This window comes from Enoplosus armatus, chromosome 22 (genome assembly GCF_043641665.1).
Source record: "Enoplosus armatus isolate fEnoArm2 chromosome 22, fEnoArm2.hap1, whole genome shotgun sequence".
Lineage (NCBI taxonomy): Eukaryota > Metazoa > Chordata > Actinopteri > Centrarchiformes > Enoplosidae > Enoplosus > Enoplosus armatus.
The window spans coordinates 8212044-8227706 of record NC_092201.1 but is presented as its reverse complement, the minus strand read 5'-3'; the positions used below and the strand labels follow the sequence as shown (position 1 = coordinate 8227706).

General features: G+C 40.8%; 1 protein-coding gene across 1 annotated transcript in view; it reads left to right on the top strand.

Annotated features, from left to right (window-relative positions):
* The window catches only part of cacna1c (calcium channel, voltage-dependent, L type, alpha 1C subunit), a 179217-nt gene that overhangs the window by 159242 nt on the left and 4312 nt on the right, over positions 1-15663 (top strand). Inside the window, exons 35-47 of the mRNA XM_070929300.1 lie at positions 4867-5052; positions 7782-7919; positions 9395-9460; positions 9850-9941; positions 11384-11546; positions 11786-11913; positions 12010-12106; positions 12548-12650; positions 12839-12940; positions 13152-13279; positions 13532-13672; positions 14689-15053; positions 15305-15331. Coding sequence (XP_070785401.1) covers positions 4867-5052; positions 7782-7919; positions 9395-9460; positions 9850-9941; positions 11384-11546; positions 11786-11913; positions 12010-12106; positions 12548-12650; positions 12839-12940; positions 13152-13279; positions 13532-13672; positions 14689-15053; positions 15305-15331 — 1736 coding nt within the window. The remainder of the gene's footprint in view (positions 1-4866; positions 5053-7781; positions 7920-9394; positions 9461-9849; positions 9942-11383; positions 11547-11785; positions 11914-12009; positions 12107-12547; positions 12651-12838; positions 12941-13151; positions 13280-13531; positions 13673-14688; positions 15054-15304; positions 15332-15663) is intronic.

Here is a 15663-nt window from a genome sequence, read left to right as displayed (position 1 = left end):
TATATCCATATTTCTACTAAAGACAGATTTTATAGGAAGAAGGAATGAATACAGTTTCTAATTTTTAACTGTGGTGTTTTGACCCAAAGGTCATGAAACTCTCAATTTATAAATCACCAGGAAAACTTCAAATGAGAAAAATACAGTTGCAGTTGTGTTTTTTAATTTTTTTTGTCAGACAATACCAATGTGCAGACATGGGGAACAATTTGATCCATAAATGGATTTACTCAGGACCCATGAAATTTATGTAAATGTATGTATGAATTCATTTATTATCGACGTGGAGGCCTTATGGTCAACAGTGGGGCTGAATAAGAATGAATATCCCAAACACAAGTCAAATGTTGAGTGTCTATCGTATTTACTCTTCAGGGATAATTGGTGTTTTATTCATGTGATATTCAAAGTGCTCTCTGGCAGGAGAATAGTCTGAGAACCATGCAAACTGCAAAGTGCGGCTGGACTCCACTTCATTTAGCATTAGAAGAGGATAAATTTTGCTGTGTGTGCTGATTTGCCAGAGAAGAAAATCATTTTGTACTATGATCAGACTGGCCAAAAAGCTGAATGTTTGTACTGTGAAGGAGCTTCTTGTCTATCACTTATTTCCATTTGATGCCTCAGCTTCAGTCTGCAAAACTTTGCATCTCTAGTAGCAAACATTCAGTGAAAATGAATCGCATCGCAATGAAGCGCATCAAAGTAGTTGCTAATAAAAGGCACAATAGTTTCTGTGCATTTTTGTGCCTTCATTTTCAACAACGGGAGAGGCCAGTGATACAAAGACAGGGAAAACCCCTTCACCAAGTCAATGTACATGAAGACATGGACGTGAAGTCTCAGGTTAGACTGAGACATTTATGTATTTAGCTTCAACTGTTTTTGATTAGGCCACATCAATTGTAGATAGATTTCTGCAATCTGAATATAGCTTTTGCTGAAACCCTCTCACAGCCTCAACCTGCTGCTGGTTTGAGGACATGAAGCATAGAAAAGATATGCACACGGGTACACCGGTATGTTCCCCCATTGTGGGATGCAGTGTGTTTCACCTCAGACAGCAGTGGTCAGGCATACAAATAAGGTTAGTGTATCCCAGGGGTATATGAGCTTGGCAGTTGTTTTCGTGCTATTAGAAAGGGAATCCATTTGTCCCCAAGAGAGGCTGACAAAGCCGCTTATAAACAACACTGGGTAATTTCCAAACTTGACTTGGATATTTTATGTTTTATTTAGTTATTCTATCTAGTTATTACAGGATTGTGATGTCAGGGGAATCACAAAAGTATAATACATGTCTATATTGTTGCCTTGCAGACAATGAAGTTATCTGACCTTGAAGCAACAAGGAGTATATAAATACATAAATATATACATTGACACTTAATAAAGGCTCACAGAGTGAGAAAAAAATCTATTTGAGATATAACACATCTGTTGGGTTCTGACAATATTAAACTACTGATCGATCAGCCACCTTTATACTGAGGTTCGCTGGGCCAAAGATATACATCTTTGTCATCTATACAAGTCACTGATGTTGCACTTAACACTTTGGTTTGGATTTACCCTTGATTTGGTTTGATTGATTGGTTTGCAGTTCTTTCTGAATGATTCATTGTTTTCCTCTCTCACCCCTAACCTAAAGGCATGCCCCAAGTCTTTTTTTTCTTCTTCTCTGGTGGTTTTTAATGATTTGGGTGATGAGATACCCAAGCTACCTTTTCTATTTTTCTTTTTTAAGAAACCCTCCGCACTTCAATCCTGTGAGAACTCTTGACTCTTTTTGATCCAGGACCCTGTCACTTAGACATTTTAGATTTTAGCCTGCTACTGCATTTCACCAGACACTAAAGCACAAGTGAATGCTTTTTAACGTACTGAGCGATGCAATTTGAAACTAATAGTAGCAGCTTGCCAACAGCTACCCCTCTTTCGTTGCATTTCTAAGTACACAGTGAAGTGCAGTAACAGGCCAGATTTTAAAATGTTATCACATTGCCTTTAGTAAATATTAAATGGCCAAAATATCCTGTCTGAGTGCACCCACTTCGCTGCTCCGTTGGGTGCTTGTTGACTTAGATTAGCTGCACTTTTTGTGGTCTGTCTTCGAATCAGAATACTTTCTTAATCCTGGGTCTCTAATTCTCCCCAGCAACCTGCGGGTGCTTCTTAAATCTTCTATGGTTTCTTTTAAGTTTTTGGTTTTGGTTTGAGTAGAAGTAGTGTGAACAGATTGGTAGTGGTTTGCTCTGAGCAGTGTCTTGCAGACGATGTCAGTATGGACTGCATCTATTCCTCTTCTCTCTATTCGGAATGCCTCCTCTTCTCCTCTCCATCTCTCTCCTCTTTCTGAGCTTTTTTCGGTTCACTTAACTCTTCTTTTATGGATGTTTATCTCTCTCTTCCTCTGTCTTCTTTCTCGTTGGTTTGCGGTGTTGCTTGCTCACCGGAAATGCAAGCTCGGTAACATGGGTCTCTCATGCTTTTCATACACCCTAAGAGGTCAACCTATTATTAGGTTGTGTGTTGTGTGTTTTTAATCCCAGCACATTAAACATTTAATGAAAATGCACTTCCTGTATTGCAAATTACAATATATTGATTAAACATAAGACACAAAAAGGTGTATAAACCTCAAATCAAGGGGTAAGAATGTTCTCAAGAAACCCATGTGACCTGTTGAACTGACTGAACTGATGACATTTTTGCTTGAAAACATGACGTGCAATGTGAGAAGACGGCTTGTTCATTTGAAATGAGCTCATAAATCCGATGAGCTGCAACCACAGTAACTCACATCTCCACTGTAGTTCAGCCCGAAAGGACTTTGTGGTTACAATTACACCCCATTCGCGGATCCTCCAGGGCCACAAGTCCACTGTAGTCTCTGTAATTTGTTTTGTGTCACTTCATAATGAGAAGTATAATAATGAGGAATGATTTGAGTTTAATCTGACTGTGGTTCACAGCTTTGATTTCACATAGAAATTGAAGCAAATTCAGATTTAAATTATGCTTAAATTGACCCAGCTGGCACTTTGTGTAATTCACACACACACACACACACACACAGAAAAACACACACATTTTTCCATATTTCACTTTTAACTTAGTCTGCTCTTAGTGTAAATCAGTGCCATCTCCCCCTCCTTCCTTCCTTCTTTTGTTCCTGCCCACCTTTCCAACTCATTCTTGTCTTCCCTTTATCCATCACTCTTCTCTCCCTCCATTACTTCCTTCCAACTTTCCTTCCCTTCACACCATAATGCCTCTTCTCATTAGACATGTACACACACACACACACACACACACACACACACATCCTTTCTTCACTCACACTTTCTCAACCACTTCTCCCTTCCTAAAATTTTGACATCAACAAATTCTCCTGGTGTCCTGGTGGCTAGCTGATTATAAAAGTGGTAAAAAAAAATAAAAACAAATACCTTCTTGTTATACAATTTTCAAAAAAGTATCAATAGTACTTGATAAAATATAGTAACGTGTACATCATTGTGTGGGATCATAAAGTTATGTGTATGGCTCTGTTAGAATTCCTTTAAATGCTTCATTTCTTCCTTCTTTTCTCGCTATATTCTCGCCTTCTGTCCTTTATTTCCTTGCTAGCTTTCCTCCCATTTCCATGCTTCCCTAATTCTCCTTTACCTTCCAGTTTTCTTCCCTAAATTCTTTCTTTATCTTTTGTTGCTTCTTTCCTACTTTCTTTTTCTCTCTTGCCTCTTCCTACCTTCAAACCTAATCTTACCTGCTCAGGCCCTTCTTTATTCCAGGAAAGATTGGGAATAATGAAGCATTGTTTTGTGGTAAGGTATTTTAACAGGGCCAATACCAAAATAGAGTGAACAGCTCCTGGATCATAGATTGAACTACAAGTTAATCTATCACTCCAAGCAGTGTAATATGGTGCAGTACCAGGGACGACCAGTGGGTGTCTCCCTACAGTATGTTATCTTTGTGCCTCTCAGTGTGTGTATATACTTGTAAATACTCGTGGGCTCTGATTTCCAAAAGCATAAAAAAATCATCTTTGTCATCAGTGAAACTGACTGAGATGATCTTATCTTTCTGTTTATTTTACTGTGGTATTCTGATGCCTCTTTGACCTGAAGTAGATTAAAGTTGTGGTCTGGTTAATTGGTAGAGGGTAAAAGGTACTTCACTTATTTCACAAGGTCCAAACCATTCTAATTTCACTTGGGTCTTGACTATTCTCAGGTCAAAGAACGGCTTGAATAACACATATTCAAAGGAGGCATTGCTCTTTAATGCCACGATGCATTTGGTAAACGTAGCCTGAGTTAAGTTCAAGCTACAACCACTGTTTCTGTACTGTAGCTTCAGCTGGCAGAAAGAAAAACAGATAGCTACAGAGGCGCCCCTCTATCCCCCATCATACACACAAAAACCATGGGCTCACATGACACATGCTATGTTGCACATAGACACGTACACAACCAGCTCTCCAGACCATCATTCATTATCTTGGCCCTCAAGGCGTCGGACAGCAATTTCCAAAATGTCTTCCACTTCCTACATGTTTCAGTCTTTTAGTACTGTTGTGGCCCTCACAGAGGATGGGGCCAGTCTCTATATGCTGTCATATCTTACAGAGTTCTCCCTCCTGGCCCAAATGAAATTTCTTTTTCATCATTCCACCATGTGAGGGTTGATCACAGAGTCAACTCTCACTAGCCTGGTGGTTTGTGAGTCATTTTTTTTGTCTGGGCTGGTTCGAAATTCTCACTACATTTCTGTACATGCACAGTGACACACACATACACACACACACACACACCAAGGCGCTGCTCTGGTGCTGATCTTTGTTGCCTTTCCTTAAAGCCAGCTGACTCCTCCTCGTCCTCGTCCTCCTCCTCTTCGTCTTCCTCCTCCTCCTCTTCCTCCTCTCACCCCCCTGCGGTAAGGCCAATGGTACGCTCCGACGGTAACCTCGTCCGCCTCCCTACCTCCTCCACCATCCCTCCATCCTTCCATCCTTCCATCCCTCCTTCTGCTACGCCATCCATGGTATGATCCAAAACTTTTGGCTTTCCATTCGTCCTGTCATCTCTCCTCAGTCGCTCCCACTGTCATCTTCTGCAGCATGTCCAGAGTTGTATTTATGTAGCTGTTGTTTGTACTTTTACATGTTTATATATATGTGTGTGTATGGTGAAGGACACTGTATTGTGCAGGCCTAGTATAACTGGAGTCTTGTGACTTTCCTTGAGTGGCTATTATTGTTGCCATGGCGCCCGCTGCCCCCACCTCCCCCATGGCTTGCAACTTGCTCTCCCTTCCCTTATGGGTGTGGTATCTTTAGTGCTTTGTCATCAGTGCAAGCCATCATGGTCACGCTATCACGCTGTCTTTCTTTCCTTCACTCCTCTCCACTGGCCTGCCATCTATCTATCTATCTGTCTATCTATCTATCTATCTATCTATCTATCTATCTGTCTATCTGTCTGTCTGTCTGTTTGTCTGTCTGTCTACTTGTCACTTGTCTGTCTGTCTGTCTGTCTGTATATCTATATACATATCTGTCATTCAATATATTTGGATGTCTCTGAATAATTCAAACTATTATTCATATTCAGACTCTCTCTCTCTCTCTGTTACATGTACTGTCACTGTACCTCTCCCGCTCACTGCCCTCTCTCAATGGTGCAATAATCCCCACTGTGGTCCAGTTGTGGTATTACATGCAGTACAGACTTTTGACTTAACACTCCTCAGAAGGATGTGTCATTTTCAGCATATCTGTCAGTGGAGTTTGGGACAACTCATGTCTTCGGTTACTTGTCAACACTACAGCAGAAAAATGTTGCATCTACCCTTAGGAAGTACCCAAACTGCTCCCAGCTATCCCAGAGTTATAGATAATAAAAGGAGTGTTTCTATAGAACATTTTAGAAATCAGTTATTTTTCTGAACACATATCATGTCTTAGGTTGAAATGTAACATATGACATCTGTTATCCCAAACTGCAGTAAGATATGCGGAGAATGGCAAGTTCTTTTAAGGAGCACACTGTGTTTTCTCTGTGGGATTAGCATAAAGAATTGATGGCCTCTTGGAAAAACACAAATGGCATACAACAGATTTAGAGGTCAGATAGGCTGATCTTGTGTTTTAGGGTCACATTTAATTATTACGAGACAGATGTAGTATGGCACTGTTGTGGTTGTTATGTGGTCAAGTTTATTACTGGTGCATTTTTTTACCATCATTTTTGCATAATTGTTGCTGGTTACCTGATTCATCTGCTGTTTGTGGTATACTTGTGAACAATATTCTGGGTCCTTAGTGGCTGTATTATCTGCATCATGCTTTACACAAATCCAGTTGTGCCATTGTTTTTCGTCTTTTTGTCCCTAAGAATGAGCAGCAGCACCATAAATAAATAAATCAGTATTAGAATAGCACTCAGCGAGATGGCTGAATATTTCATCATGGAGTTATTTCCTGTGGGTGACTTCTGGGACAATAGACAGTTAGAAAGTTACAGTGCCTCTTAAGCTTTTACTTTAGAGTGTTACTGAGGTATATTTTGTAAACAGCAAATTTCTGAAGTGTACCAAATAATGGATTGCTTAAATGCATTGAGAGGCCAAATATTGCATGTTCATTGCAAGAGGCTCTGCAAATAACATAATTGCTGTGGTGAAAACAGTTTCTAGAAGATTGTAGTAAGCTAAAAGTAGAGATGAATAGATTTGCCACCCATGAAAATATCATTTTTTACCTGGCAGTGGCTGCATTGGGCAGTAATATCTTTATCTAACTGAATGTCCTCTTTGGATTGTTTCTCCCAGTGTGCAGTTGCTCCGTGACAGTCAAACAATTAGCCTGCCTGCATGATTTATTGAAACAGGAATCTGCCTGCAGGCAAGGATTTTGTACTGTATCTGTTGTGAATTGTTATCAGTGATTTATGAAAGAGCTTACCTCCATCGATGGAAATCTTTCTGGCCTGGTCTCAGATATTTGTATATATATATATATATATATATATATATATATATTTACCTGTAATCTGTTATAAAACAACACCCAGTGTATTCTTCACCTTGATTGTGACAGCATTGAGGTGAGGTAGAGAGAAGCAGAGTGCTGTGATTTCAGAACCAGTAATATCAGTAAGGACTAATGGAGTCATTTTTAGTTTTGATGGTTCAATAAGGTGCCTTTAAAGACAGTTAACTGCAAAGTAAGTTTGCCTTGTCTAATTGCATAGTTGGACGTATCTATTATATAAAGAGAGATTGAAGCAGGTGTATTCAGGGAACTGATGGATGGTTTGTGAATCTCTTTGTTGCCAAGTGATTTTTCCATGAAGCCAGAAAAATGAGCATGATTGCCCGATTCTCTCCCAGATCTCTCTTGTCAGTTGATTTTGATGGGATTTTGTAGGACGCAAATTTCCATTTATTAACTCAGTGTGTGTGCGTGTGTGTGTGCGCGTGTGTGTGTGTGTGTGTGTGTGTGTGCGTGCGTGTTATACATATTTACATCCACATATATGTGTGGGTGGGAATATGCATACAAATGTTACTTGTATGTCTCCATTTCTGCATTTGTCTGTCTGTGCATATGCATGTGTGTATGTTTGTATGATCATCTTTACCTATGTGTGTGTGTGTGTGTGTGTGTGTGTGTATATGTGTGTGCGTGTGTTTCCCTCCCATACCTATCTGCATGTGTCCCCATGCGTCCTGTGTTTTTTCTAAAAAAAAACACCAAACCCCACCAAAAGGGACTGCAGAACTCTGAAGAGAACGCCAGGATCTCCATCACCTTCTTCCGGCTGTTCCGCGTGATGAGGCTGGTGAAGCTGCTGTCTCGCGGGGAAGGGATTCGGACCCTGCTGTGGACCTTCATCAAATCCTTCCAAGTGAGGGGAGAACCGGACACAACATGCTAGAGCAGGGGGGTTGGGTTTACACAGGACAGAAAGTGGAGCTTTAACCCTAATGTGATGCAGATTGGAGCCCTTTTTTGGAGGCCATATTACTATTATATAACTACATTTCACTTTTGAAATGATTCTCAAGTTTAGTTGCCGTATGTAGGTGTTAAATGTTATTGTTTAACTTACTTAAATACTATTTAGTCAACAGAGTGATTATCTGCTTAATTAATCCAGAATAAATTTAAAGTTATTGATACTGTGCAAATCATCTTGTAATTACTAATCTGAGTCACATGGGGCTAAAAATATCCTTGTTCTTGTGTAAATCCCGCCTGGTGGAGTCTCACAAGCCCCCTTTCCTTTTCCTTGCCTCCTCCCTCCTCGTCTCCACCTCCTATTTTTGCAAAAAGTCAGACGGGTGGGACGCCGGACAGTTCAGTCTAGATGGGGAAGGAGGAAAAGAAAGAGGGATGGTGTGAGGTAACGGAAAGGAGGTTTAGGAGTCTTGCTGCAGAGGCAGGGAGGGATGTAGGGACATAAATCTGGGAAACAGGCAGGAACTCAAGAACCTTAACCAGCAATCTCTTTTCTCCTACTCATCTCTCCTCTTCTTCCTCCACTTCTTCTTCTACTCCCCTTTCCCTCCAACACCCTACTACTAACCACTTAAAGCTCACCATTCCCTGTAGGCGGGTTAAGCAGTAGATATGTTTAATGAAGCACTCCACCAAAAAATTAAATCATTTGATAGAGAGTTATGGGGAATTGAAAATAATCTGTTCTCTCTCTTGTGTTAGCTGCGACGGGCCACTTCATGTTACAGTACAGTCACTGAAATTCGAAACACTGATGATACAGCAAAAATCAGACTCATGGTGTTAGATTTAAAATCAGCAGTGACCATGAATGTATTACTGTACTTGTACTGTAACACATATAGGCTTTTTAAAGCTTACTGTACCCATTATCTTTATTTCATTTGTCTGATTACATATTGACACTTATTATATATTCATCAAGATTTGGCCCTACTCTCCCTGACACAGGAGTAAGGTTAGCCAGGAGCTCACTACCACACTGTGTGTAAATATAAAACACTGGCCATGTTTGGTTCATGCACAACAAGTTGGAATTGGTCTCCTGGCTAAACTCAGAGAGCAGTTTGTATTTTACTGAGTTTTTTCACTCCTAAGTCAGATGATTTGTCCTGGATTGTTTTTGGTGTTGTGCCACACTGTGCTGCAGATCAGCTCACTTTCACTTCATAAAGCACCAATAAATGTTTCATTTGAAAAACAAACAAGTGTGTGGGGTTAATCCACCCTTTTTAACAATCATTTCCTAAATTAGTTGAATATATAATTGTGTGAGATTTGAATGAAAGTGAATGGACTCTAGCCTTGTTGCAGGATAACACTATCGACAACTTGTCACTGATGTGTCTCTCTCTTCTTTAGGCACTGCCCTACGTAGCTCTGCTTATAGTGATGCTATTCTTCATATACGCTGTCATCGGTATGCAGGTAAGCTGTAGTCTGTCTTGTTCCCATGTTTCCCTCCCTCTGTCATGTTTTCTTCTCTCTCATCTTCTCCTCTAGCTGGCCTCCGTCCTGTGTCTGTCCTCCTGGTGTCATCCAGAGTTCCTGTTCCATCACGTTGTCCTTCTCTCCTCCACTTTTCTTCCTCCGCCAGCTGTTGCCAGTCTTGTGTCTCCTCCTCCTCTCTCCGTGTGTCCCTCTGTCTCCCCTATAAGTTGTTTGTATCACTGATGATTAGAGGAAGACACTTTGATATTGATTTTCTGGGGACAGCTGGCCTCTAATTTTGATTGTCCCAGAGAGCAATCACTTCCTCCTGTCAATGCTGACGTCATGTCCTGTGTGCTGTGACTACTTCCTTCCCTCCTGTGCAGATGTTTGGTAAGATAGCGCTGCGGGACCACACGCAGATCAACAGGAACAACAATTTCCAGACATTCCCTCAGGCAGTGCTGCTGCTCTTCAGGTGAGGAAGATGACCACACTCCTCATATTCATTATGTTGTACTTTTCCTCTTTATTTTCCACCCTCATCTTTCTCCTTTCTTTTAATATCCTTTCTTCTGCTCTTCTTCTCCCTCCTCCATCATTAATTTCTGTAATGTCACATCAACAACAATAACTTTTCTTTTTCGTTTTGATCTTCTACATTTTCTCTCTTCCATTTACTCTGAGAAGCATTTTTTTTTTCCATTGGAGGATACCTCTGACATTTTGTGACAACAGCGGGTTAATTAAATGCCGGGATATCTGTAAATGTCAAGCTGTAAATTCACCTGACTCTGTGACTTGACTCTGCACAAGAGCCAATGTGGGAAAATGTTTTGTCAGTACAATGTGACCATGTTACTGCCACCGTTAAAAGAGTTAAAATAGTTAAAAAGTTCTGGTATCACCAAAGATCTGACGTAGAATCACCAGTTAACTTTAACAGCGTCCAAACTCTGTACACCTGTATGCTCAGTAGTTAGCTGGTAATTGTTGTAAACTTGACTATGATTTATTGCAAAATATTCTGGTCCACTGAGGAGGGCACCTTCTTCAGTTGTCAGAGGACTGATAATACATTTAAACTGCCTGGATCCAGTCTCAGAAACCTCTTTGTCCTGTGTGGTTGCGGTGATGGTAAGATTCCATGCAGGGGACAAAAACCATAGAAAGTGAAAGAATAGATCAGATATAATAAGTAAGTTTGTAAGTATTTTGCCATAAAACCACAAAAGAATTGTTTCTATTTGTTCATATTCTATATACTGACCCCTTCATGGAATATATCATAGCAAAAGGCTTCCATTCAGAGAGACAGCATACTTGGATACTTCATACTGCTGTGTAATGTAAATCCAGCAAACAGTCAACACGCATTAAATAATAGCGTTAGAAGAGTTAGAGCTAAATAGTGCTGAAGTATTCAGAATGGAAGACAGTTGTAGTCTGGACAAGATCTTCATCTACAGTTCAATAAAAGCAAATATGAAATCTCATATGAAATGTCTTTACTGTTGCTCTGTAAATTCAGTGTATCAGGATGTAATTATGATGTGATCAATGTCTTTTTGCTCTTTATGGTGTTCACACTCTAACACTTGTGCATATGTGTGTGTGTTTGTGTTTATGTGTGTGTGTGTGTGTGTCTGCCTCTCTCTGTCTTTGTATCTATGTGCGTGTGTGTCCCTATATGCTTGTATGCCCGTATGCATACATGCACACATCCATGCATCTGTATGTGTGTGTTTTATGCATAAATGCACATGTGACTCCATGGTTGGATGCACACATGCGCACTTCTATGCACGTATGTGTGCCTCTATACGTTTCTATGTATCTGTATATGTATCTTTGCATGCATATCTGCGTCAACGTGGGTGCATATTTGTGTGGGTGTGTGCATGCATGTCTATCTATCAGATGTGCAACAGGTGAGGCTTGGCAGGAGATCATGCTGGCGTGCTCGCCCAATCGGCCGTGTGAGAAAGGATCAACCAATGAGAACAACACGTCCAACGAGGACTGTGGCAGCCAGTTTGCCATCATTTACTTTGTCAGCTTCTACATGCTCTGTGCCTTTCTGGTGAGTACAGTGACAGAAAGCTGTTGTTCCACTTTTAAACAGATTGAAAGATAGTATTTGATAAGATTACAGTAATCACAAATAATTAATTATAGTTAGGAAAAGTGGAAGAAACACACAATTCCAGACAATTCAATAGATTTTAGAGTAATTCACTGCATGATGTTGTAGGTTATAATTTGAAACAGGTTACTATATTTTATCAGTGTAGTTTCTGACTGATTCCCGATTCTCCCCAGATCATCAACCTGTTTGTGGCTGTCATCATGGACAACTTTGACTACCTGACGCGTGATTGGTCAATCCTTGGGCCGCATCATCTTGATGAATTCAAGAGGATCTGGGCTGAATATGACCCAGAAGCTAAGTAAGTTTACAGAGAATTAATGTCCAAAGAATTCATCTTTCATCTGCAGAGGTTGTGTAGAGAGTGACTGTAAAGTAACCTGTTTCCTGTTTCCAGGGGGAGGATAAAGCATCTGGATGTAGTGACTCTGCTGCGGAGAATCCAGCCTCCCCTCGGCTTCGGAAAGCTCTGTCCACACAGGGTGGCCTGCAAGGTAAGCACACACACACACGCATGGTCCCACAAATTCCTGAGCATAGTGTGGAGGCTGCAGAGCTGTAGAAAATATTGGATCAAGCTTTCAAATTCAAGTATTCAGAATGAATTCTACTACTATTTTGAATTAAATTAAAACCACTCTATTTGCCAGGTGTGATAAATATACAGAAATTTGTCCTTGTGGTATCGATGTGATGACATATTGACAGCTCATAACACCATCCACAATGACTCAAATGGCACATTGGCAACAGATCGTACATGCAGATAAAATATTTTAGATATTTAGACATTTACGTTTCTCTGGAGGAAAATTAGTAGTGTCAACAACCTGTCAGCTGCCAGCATCTATTGGCAGCTGACAAGGAGATTTACCTGTGCATCATTTCCTTTAAAAATGTGTGCTTTATCAAACAAAATGTTCTATCTCATGCAGCGTCTGGTGTCAATGAACATGCCTCTGAACAGCGATGGAACAGTGATGTTCAACGCCACACTATTTGCCCTGGTCAGAACCGCACTCAGGATCAAGACAGACGGTAACAGACACACACGTGAACAAATGACACTTAAGAATCCTGAGAATCCTTAGACTCCAGTATTAAATGCACAATAATCTGTCCCATAGATCCAGAGACACACTTGTGATGAGGCTCACTAGACTGTGGGTAATGTAGTGTGCAACAGAGAAAATACTACTCTATGTATGCTGCTCGTGTGTGTGCAGGTAACTTGGAGCAGGCCAATGAGGAACTGAGGGCAATAGTGAAGAAGATCTGGAAGAGAACCAGCATGAAACTCTTGGATCAAGTAGTTCCCCCTGCTGGTGGTATGTATACTCTGCAACACAGTTTCATACTCATCCATATCAATAAACACCAATATTGAAAAGGTGAACACTTTCACTACACACTGTGATTTAATTTTCTTTTATTATTGTTACCAAAACCACGACAGAATCACTTACAACAGCTTTTCTGAAAAAAACTGTGAGGCATTAATTTAAGCATTAACCTATGGCAATATATTATTTCTTGCAGATGATGAGGTAACAGTTGGGAAGTTCTATGCTACCTTCCTCATCCAGGAGTATTTCCGCAAGTTTAAGAAGAGGAAAGAACAAGGGCTGGTGGCCAAGGTGGCCCCCAAAACTGCCCTCTCTCTGCAGGTACACAAACACACAACAGTTCTGTTTACCCTTGATCATATTTCTGTACATATTTGTTAAGTTGTTAGGACATTCAGAAGACAGTGGTAGATTTTTCAAATTGTGACTTGATTAAAGAAATGTGAGGGGTAGTATAGTGTATATAGTGTGTGAGTACAGATGTTTCAGGGTTTGGACGGCAAAACAAACATGTCGGTCACTGTGTTGTTCCATGATAAGTGTAACGCTTCAGGATGTGTGGTCTGTGTGTAGGCGGGCCTGCGGACATTGCATGACATTGGTCCAGAGATTCGGAGGGCCATCTCTGGAGACCTGACCGTGGAGGAGGAGCTAGATAAAGGCCTGAAGGAGCCTGTGTCGGCTGCATCCGAGGACGATATCTTCAGGGTAAAGGTCGGATACACACACCCTCACTCACTCTCCAGAGAGAGAGAAAGAGAGAGAGAGAGAGATGATCAGCGTCCAGCTTGAAGCCACATTATTGCTCCATACACATACACAGACATGCTTGCATGTGCTCAGACATTTAGATATATAAAAAGCCTCATTCTCCACCACATAGCTTGGCTACCAATCACTGCAGATACTGAACAAAATTTTGATAATTGGCCGTATGCATTTTGGAAGCACATCCAGTGGCTGCAAATTGCATTTCTAACAAAACAAAAACTATCAAATCAAACACACGACAACATTTCATCAAAGACTTGAGCACTGTAACTGTAAGCCTCTGACAAAAACTACACACACACACACACACACTTCTTCGCTCAAGGGTGAGTTATGCTAATTATCAGCTTCCATTGTCAATGCCATTGCCACATTCATGTGCTTTGTTTTATTTACTGCCGTATTTTGTTATTTGTACTTACTGTATGTAACACAAATAATAATAAATAAGTGTTTCTAAATATTTTTAAGCAACACAATTTAACTTAATGAGAAATAGAATCACACCACACCTCCAACACCTATCTGTTATTATGTATTATGAGTATTATGGAGATTTTAGACCGAGATTTAGTGCCTGATTCATTCAGTCTCATAATCATTCTGCTCCCATGTCAAAGATTTCATCTGTTAAAATTAAATTTCTGATTGCAAATACAACCTCTCCTTGGTTTGTGACACAAAGCCTTTACTTTGCATTTCCATCTTGGCTGAGTAAAATTTTGTTGCTGTTAGAAGTGAATGTGATAGTAGTAATTCTGACTGAGTGCTTGAGTGTAGTAAGATATAAAGATATTTTGACTTAAACATCATTTTAACTCCCAGTCTTTTTCCACTATTCTCGTCTACTTTTCTCATCTTTCCTCTTCTCTTCTTTTCTCTTCTCTTCACTTCACTCCCTTTTCTGTCTCTTCAATTATCTCTATCTTCGTCTTTCTCCCTCTCCTCTCACCCCACAGCGTACAGGAGGGTTGTTCAGCAACCACGTCAACTACTACAATCAGAGCGATGGCCGAGGTTCCTTCCCGCAGTCCTTCACTACCCAGCGTCCCTTGCACATCAGCCAGAAGGGCTCCCCTTGCGAAGGCGAGAGCCCGTCCCACGAAAAGCTCATGGACTCAACCACTTTCACCCCTTCCTCTTACTCTTCATCAGGCTCCAATGCCAACATAAACAATGCCAACAACACTGGCATGGCTGGGGTCTCGACCCAGGGTATCAGTCGATTCCCAAGCCCGTCCATAAGCACTGTGGACGGGCACACAGGACAGCCGCTCACCCCCATCCTGCTGCCAAGATCTGCGTGGTGCTTTCCTCCAAAGAGGTGAGTGCAGGCCGGACAGCTGGTTACATTTGCGTCTTTTTTCCTTTCCTACTTCATGTGCACTTGAACTGAGGCAAGATTTATTAGTCCGTCTCTTTCATTTCCTGACCATATCACAGATATGTAACTAGCCAGCTCACATAATAAACAACATGACATTTCGGAATGGACGTAAATGGTTCTTCTATTTCCTTCACTTTCTTTTTCCTTCCTCCTCTCTTTTCCTGTCTTTTGTTTCTGGTGGCAAGCAGGACGTGTTTTTATGACACCCTCATGCGGTATGTTGCCAGGGGACAGAGAGAGAAAGTGTGTGTGTGTGTTGTGTTAGTCCCCTAAGTGTGTGCAAAGGTTTCATAATGCTATATAAAATGGCATTGCTGTCAGAGTGCTATAGTGAGACTTGTTGCTATGCACATGATGCTTTAGCAAAAGCCAGGCTCTGTGCTGCTACTATAAAACCTGCTACCAAAGCCATAGATAGACGGTTTGGTGTAACATGGCCAAACCTATCAAAGGCTCTTATTGCTGCTGTTCTCTGCTGTTTTATTGGATTTTATGGCAGGTCTGGGTTAGACACAATGTCTGCTCTTGGTCCATCACCTTTGTAGAA